General features: G+C 46.1%; 1 protein-coding gene across 1 annotated transcript; it reads left to right on the top strand.

Annotated features, from left to right (window-relative positions):
- Positions 1-6: 6 nt before the first annotated feature.
- Positions 7-6,368, top strand: LOC106819487 (afadin-like). Its single transcript, XM_014824108.1, has 3 exons — positions 7-87; positions 458-530; positions 6,082-6,368. Exons 2-3 carry the CDS (start codon positions 476-478, stop codon positions 6,366-6,368), a joined length of 342 nt encoding a protein of 113 aa, XP_014679594.1. The 5' UTR covers positions 7-87; positions 458-475.
- The last annotated feature ends 248 nt before the right edge of the window (positions 6,369-6,616 follow it).

Raw genomic sequence — 6,616 nt, 5'->3', positions numbered from 1 at the left:
ACCAGGAGGAGGGCGAGAAGGTGGCGACTAAGTGCATCCGGGTCTCCAGCACCGCGACGACCCGAGGACGTCGTCGAACACTTCATCCGAGATGAGCTTCCGGCCGGATTGCGCATACATGCTCGACCTCCCCGCCATATTCGCTGTACGAGTGCACGATCAGCGGAGGGTAACGGAGAGAGAAAGACGCCGGCAGGAGGAGGAGAGGAGGAGGGAGGAGTGGGAGGGGCGCAGGGGGGGCTTGTGGCGGAGAGAATGGAGATTGGAGGCATGAGAGAAGTTCGGACCGACTATGGGCGCATGCCTCGACGCTCCGAGTATTCGCTGTACGAAGCGTCCACTTCAGGACGGACCGGTAAGGCGAGAGAGAAGCCGAGGCAGAGCAGGAGGCAAGGAGGGAGCAGGGAGGAAGTGAGGGGGGGGAGGGGGAGTTGTGGGGAGAGGATGGGGAGGATGAGAGAAGTTCCGGCCGGACATGCGCATGCTCGACCTCCCCGAGTATTCTCTGTACGAGGTCCACGTCAGCGGAGGTAAGGGAGAGAGAAGGGAGGAAGCAGTCGAGGGGGTAGAGGGAGGAGGAGAGGGGCGAGGAAGGGAGGGGGAGACATGCGCTGTGCTCGACCTCCCCGAGCTATCTCTTTATGCAGGCCACGTCAGCGGAGGTAAGCGAGAGAGAATGGAGGGAGGAAGGAGGGGAGGAGAGGAGGAGGAGGTTTGGGGAGCGGAGGATGTCGAGGATGAGAGAAGTTCCGCTTGAGGATGAGAAAATTTCCGGCCCGGCCGATATTGCGATGTAAGACCTGGATGGCCAGTTCACGTCAGTGGGGGAGAGCAGCATCCCTAGTCAGAGGTGGAGGTGCGCGGATTGAAGAGGGATGTGGTGACGATGAAGAGAGAGGTTGAAAAATGCTGGCAGGGACACGTTCCACGAACAATGCGTACATACATGCACCATGTATGAAAAACTTATAGTTATAGGCCTATATACTACGTACTTTGCATTTTCTGCACGCACGACAGTAGATAGAACGCAGTCCTGAGTATGCATGTAATTTGTTTCATAATTCGATGTTTGTTTTATGGTTGATATTCACTATAACAATATCACGGATCGAGCATGATTTCGATTAACGGATCGATGCTATCGATTCACGATCGAAATGCTTACGATCACGGATCGAATGATTCGCATTCACGGACTCGATGCATGCGATTCTATCGGATCGAATGATGCGATCACGGATCGAATGCTTCGATTCACGGACTAGAATGCGTCGATTCCGGATCGAATCTATCGATCGCATTCACGGATCGGAATGATTCGAATTCACGTTCGAATGACTGTCGATTACGGATCGAATAGATGTCGTATTAACGGAATCGATGCTTCGAATCACGGAACATCGAATGATTCGATTCACGCGATCGAATGATTTCGATTACGCCGAGATCGAATGATCGATATTACGGACGAGCACAAGGATCACGCAGTTCCTGGACACTGATTGTTTTTTCCACGCGCGAAGCAAGAAACCTTCCCCCCTCTCACAGCATCAACAGCAGCTGTCACGAAGCATGCTCTAGTAGTTTACAACAACGCGGCCAGGGTGCCGGGAGTTTTTTCCCACTCGGCCTCCTCAGGTCTCTACGACCGCCGGGGCAAAGCAGGCCGGTCTCCTACTTTATTAACTCGATATATACACACACATAATATGCTATTAAATAGTATATATATACATACATATATGTATATATACTTATTATATCATACACTATATAACACACATATATAAGATATATTATTAAAGAGCCTAATAAATACCCTATTTATTAGATTAGCGGTTATTTATTAGCTCTATATAACAACAACAACACGAAAATATATATAATTATATTACCTATATAAAAAGTATATTATGTATATAATATATATATATATACCATACTTGGATACATATATATACATACAACATCCAATATAATATTATATACTATTACTACAATATATATACAATACATATAACTATATACTACATATTACACTATATAATATACTTACATACATACATACTATATACATACCTATATATACATACATCATAAATAATAATAGTATATATACATACGTAACAATATACATTATATATATATACATACATCATATAAAAAATATACAGTACATATATATACAAGATACATTATCTAATATATATTTATAACATACATACTAGTATAATAATATATTAATATATATACTACATATAATTATATTATATAATATATATAATTTATATCACATACGCTAGCGTGATAATACATACCTACATATACTATAATTATATATATATATAATACATACATTTATATACAATATATATATATAATACATACACTAATTATTACCTACATAATATTACATTACTAAATATTATATATTACTATAATAGCTAATCTAATATATTAATATAATTATACATTACATATATATATAGATATATATATATACATTATATTATTCACCTGACGCTACGTGATATATCATTACATACATATAATATATATATTATAAACATACATATATATTATAATATAATATATATAACATACATATATACTATATATATTTATATATACTACATATTATATATATACTATATAATATACATACATATATATACATACATATGATATATATATATATATACATATATATCAGGAGTAGATAATAGGGATCCCTATTATCTACTCCTAATATATATTCACCTACGCTACGGCTCCGAGGCCAAGCTCGGCTTGGCGGCGCGCGAAAACATTTGCGTTCGTAGCGCGGTTGGTTACCGCCTCCGGTTACGCTCCGTCGCCGCGGCCGCAGCTTCCTCATCCGAAGATGCGAGGATGAGGAGCAGTGGCAGCTGCAGCTCGCAGCAGTCGGCTGTCGATCTAACGCTAGCTAGGTAGTAGATGGATGGCTTAACACGGGGTCATGTTTGGGGCAGGCAGGACAGAGCAAGGCAGCAGGGAGTATGGGAAGGAAGTTGTTAAAGTGATTACGTCACCGTAAATAGTAAAAATAAAAATACTTTTCCACAAAATATAAGTAATTCTGTTGACTTTTTATGGTTAAATTGCTGCATTATACTATATTGTTCCTTACTATTGTTACTATTGCTTCCTGTTTTACTATATTGTTCAATGTTAACATGCATGCACTCGTGACTCATACATAGCCCATAGCAAGCAATTAATGTCAGGAACATAATGTCAAATCGGCCAGGTTTTTTGGATTTTTAACTAGTTGAGATACAATCTTATTAGGTAAGAATTTGACGATACGTTTAGTCCCGTTAGTTCTTACTTTTAATGTAAAAAAATGGCAAATTTTTTTTCACAAATTTTACCATAGAAAATTCGTGACGTAGTCAATTTAATAGTGTTGAAGGTGCATGCGAGGGATGAGGATGTTAAAATGCCAATATCAGGGTGAACATACGGCTCAGAGTCAGGGGTCAGAGGTCAGAGTCAGAGTGAAGATACTGCACAGAGTCGGGGTAAATAAATTAAATTTTTTGTGCCCCTACTCAGTACTGGGCTTACTGGCCTAGTGGGCTAGTGAAGAGATTCTCTCAGTTTTCACTAGCAGGTGCCGCCGCATACAAGGCTCTCTCTTCTTGGCACCGTTTCCACACTCTATCTCTTTTTGCTGAGTACTAAGCAGAGAAGCAGTGTGTACCATTTTTCAAGTCTTTGGTATGACCCGAGTCAGGGTGAAGGTATGGTTCAGAGTCAGAGTGAAGGTATGGTTCAGAGTCAGGGTGAAGGTATGGTTCAGAGTCAGGGTGTGAAGCTATGGCTCAGAGGTCAGGGTAAAGGTAGGCTCAGAGTCATGGGTTAAGGTATGGCTTAGAGCCTCAGGGTGAAGGTATGGCTCAGAGTCAGGGTGCTAAGCGTCATGGTTCAGGAGTCCAGGGTGAACGGTATGGTTCAGAGTCTAGAGGTCGAAGGTATGGTTGCACACAAGTCGGCGTGAAGTCATGGAGCTCGAGGGAGTCAGGGTGAAGGTATCGGCTCAGAGTCAGGGTGAAGGCTATGGCCTGCAGAGTCAGGGTGAAGTATGGCTCAGAGTTAGGGTGAAGGTAATGGTTCATAGTCAGGGTGAAGGTATTGGTTCAGCAGTCAGGAAGGTATGGGCTCATAGTCAGGGTGAACACGGCTCAGAGTCCAGGGTGAATGTATCCGTTTCAGGAGTCATGGACCGGCGGGCGGGAGTGAAGCGTATGGCTCAGAGTCCAGGGTGAAGTTAGGCGTCAGAGTCAGGGTGAAAGGTATGGTTCAGAGTCAGGGTGAAGGTATGGCTCAGATCAGGGTGAAGGTAGGGTGGGTTCAGAGTCAGTGAAGGTATGGCTCCAGAGTCAGGGTAAGCTATGGCTTAGAGTCAGGGTGAGTATCGGTTCAGAGTCAGGTGAAGGTCTGGCTGCAGAGTCTATTGGGTGAAGGTATGCTCAGAGCACACGGTGAAGGTATGGTTGAGTCAGGGTGAAGGTATGGCTTAGAGCTCAGGGTGAAGGTATGGTTCAGAGTCAGGGTGAAGGTATGGCTCAGAGTCAGGGTGAAGGTATGGCTCAGAGTCAGGGTGAAGGTATGGCTCAGAGTCAGGGTGAAGGTATGGTTCAGAGCGTCAGGGTGGAAGGCTACTGCGCTCAGAGTCAGGGTGAAGGTATCGGCTCAGGTCCAGGGAGTGAAGGCTTGGTTCAGAGTCAGCGGTGAAGGTATGCTCAGAGTCAGGGCCCGAAGGTCTGGGGCGAGTCAGGAACCCCTGAACTGTATGGTTTGCAGAGTCACAGACCCAAAGTGAAGGTATGGTTACAAGAGTCAAGGTGCAAGGTATGGTTCAGAGTCAGGGATGAAGGCTATGGCTCAGAGTCAGGGGTGACAGGCGAGCTCAGACGGTGTAGAGCTATGGGTTCAGGGAGTCCAAGGGTGAAGGTATGGTTCAGAGTCCAGGGTGAAGGTATGGTATCAGAGTCACGGATAAGGTAATCGGTTTCTTCAGAGTCAGGGTGAAGGTATTTGGCTCACGAGTCCAGCGTGAAGGCATGGCTCAGAGTCAGGCTGAAGTGCTATGGCCTCCAGAGTCAGGTGAAGAGTGTGGTCTCAGAGTCAGGGTGAAGGTATGGCTCGAGGTCAGGTGAAGGTGTGGCTCAGAGTCAGGCGTGAAGGTATGGTCTCAGACGTCAGGTGAGTGATGCTTTCAGAGTCAAGTGCAGCCGCTATAGCTCGAGAGTCCAGGCGTGAAAGGTATGGGAGCTTCAGAGTCAGAAGTGAACGGTAATGGCTCAGAAAGTCAAGGGTGGGAGGTACGCTCAGAGTCAGGGTGAAGGTATGGCTTCAGAGTGACCAGGTGCAAGTAATATGGCAGATCAGGGGCGTGACACAATATAGCCAGAGTCTCATGGGTGAAGGTACTGGCTCAGAGTCCGGGTGAAGGTACTGGCTCCCACGAGTCAGGGGTGCAAGGATTATGGCTCCAGACAGTCAGCCGGTGACGGTATGGCCTCCAGAGTCAGGGAGGTGGCTGGCAGAGGCTCAGAACGTTTGAAGAATCTGGAATGGGAGGTAGTAGCAGCGTAGAGGGCCCATCCTCGGAGAAGGGAGAGGATCTATGTTCCGGCGCTTGGACGACCCCTAAATTTCCTTTGATGGTAGGTAGGAGCGCGTACTTTGTTTTTGTGGAGCATATACGATCTATCTTTAAAAGTCTTCTTCATGTTTGCCACACCCATGCTTTGTGTTCTGCGAGTCTTAACTCGATGAGGAATGAAATGGTCGAGCGGGCCAGAAAAAAAACAAGAGGAACCCAAAATGCTAAAAAAAGCTTGTCCGGCGCGNGGCTTAACGGCTGTGTAGTGGAGTCTGTGTGTCTAACGAGACGTGTTGAAGACCTTACATAGGTTCATGTTCACTGTACTAACAATCAATACTACATGGATCATCTATCATCCAATAGATTCAATAGCTTCTGACCCATCATCTATTAATCTGATCGATGACATCAATAATAAATGATTGATTTTGCATTCGCAGAGGAGAGGAAGCTTGGTGCGCGAGCCTTCCCCCTCTTCGTGCAGCTGAACTGGTCCAAGGACGACCGGGAAGGGCGCTTCCTTCTCAAGCGAGAGGGCGACAAGCCCATCTCCGCGAAGGAAGCCATCAAGGAGCAGAGCGACTTGAACAGGAGGCTGTCGAAACGAGAGTCGAAGAAGAAGAAGAAGAGGGAGAAGGAAGCGGACCGCAACAAGCAGAACAAACCAGAGGAGCCGAAGCCCGAGGAGAAGGTACGTCGCCGTGACGACGGGGCGGTGTCGCCGTGACGACGGGACGGTCGTGGCGACGGGGTGGTGTAGTCGTGGCGACGGGACGGTGTAGTCGTGGAGACGGGATGGTGTAGTCGTGGCGATTGGACGGTGTAGTCATGGTGACAGGGTGGTGTAGTCATGGAGACGGGGCGGTGTAGTCATGGCGACAGGGTGGTGTAGTCGTGGATACAAGACGGTGTAGTCGTGGCGACGCGGCGGTGTAGTCGTGGCGACGAGGTTTGCGATGGGAGGTGGTCTAAGCT

This window comes from Priapulus caudatus, unplaced genomic scaffold (genome assembly GCF_000485595.1).
Source record: "Priapulus caudatus unplaced genomic scaffold, Priapulus_caudatus-5.0.1 Scaffold3529, whole genome shotgun sequence".
Taxonomy (NCBI): Eukaryota; Metazoa; Priapulida; class Priapulimorpha; order Priapulimorphida; family Priapulidae; genus Priapulus; species Priapulus caudatus.
Note: the sequence above shows the minus strand (reverse complement) of the source record. Positions and strands in the feature narration are given on the sequence as shown.

What these genes read in the sequence shown, in the direction of transcription:
- LOC106819487 (XM_014824108.1), top strand. Translation starts at nt 476, where the DNA reads ATGCGCATGCTCGACCTCCCCGAGTATTCTCTGTACGAGGTCCACGTC. An exon ending in CGAGGTCCACGTCAGCGGAG is followed by an intron (nt 531 to 6,081) that starts GTAAGGGAGAGA and finishes TTGCATTCGCAG; the next exon opens with AGGAGAGGAAGCTTGGTGCG.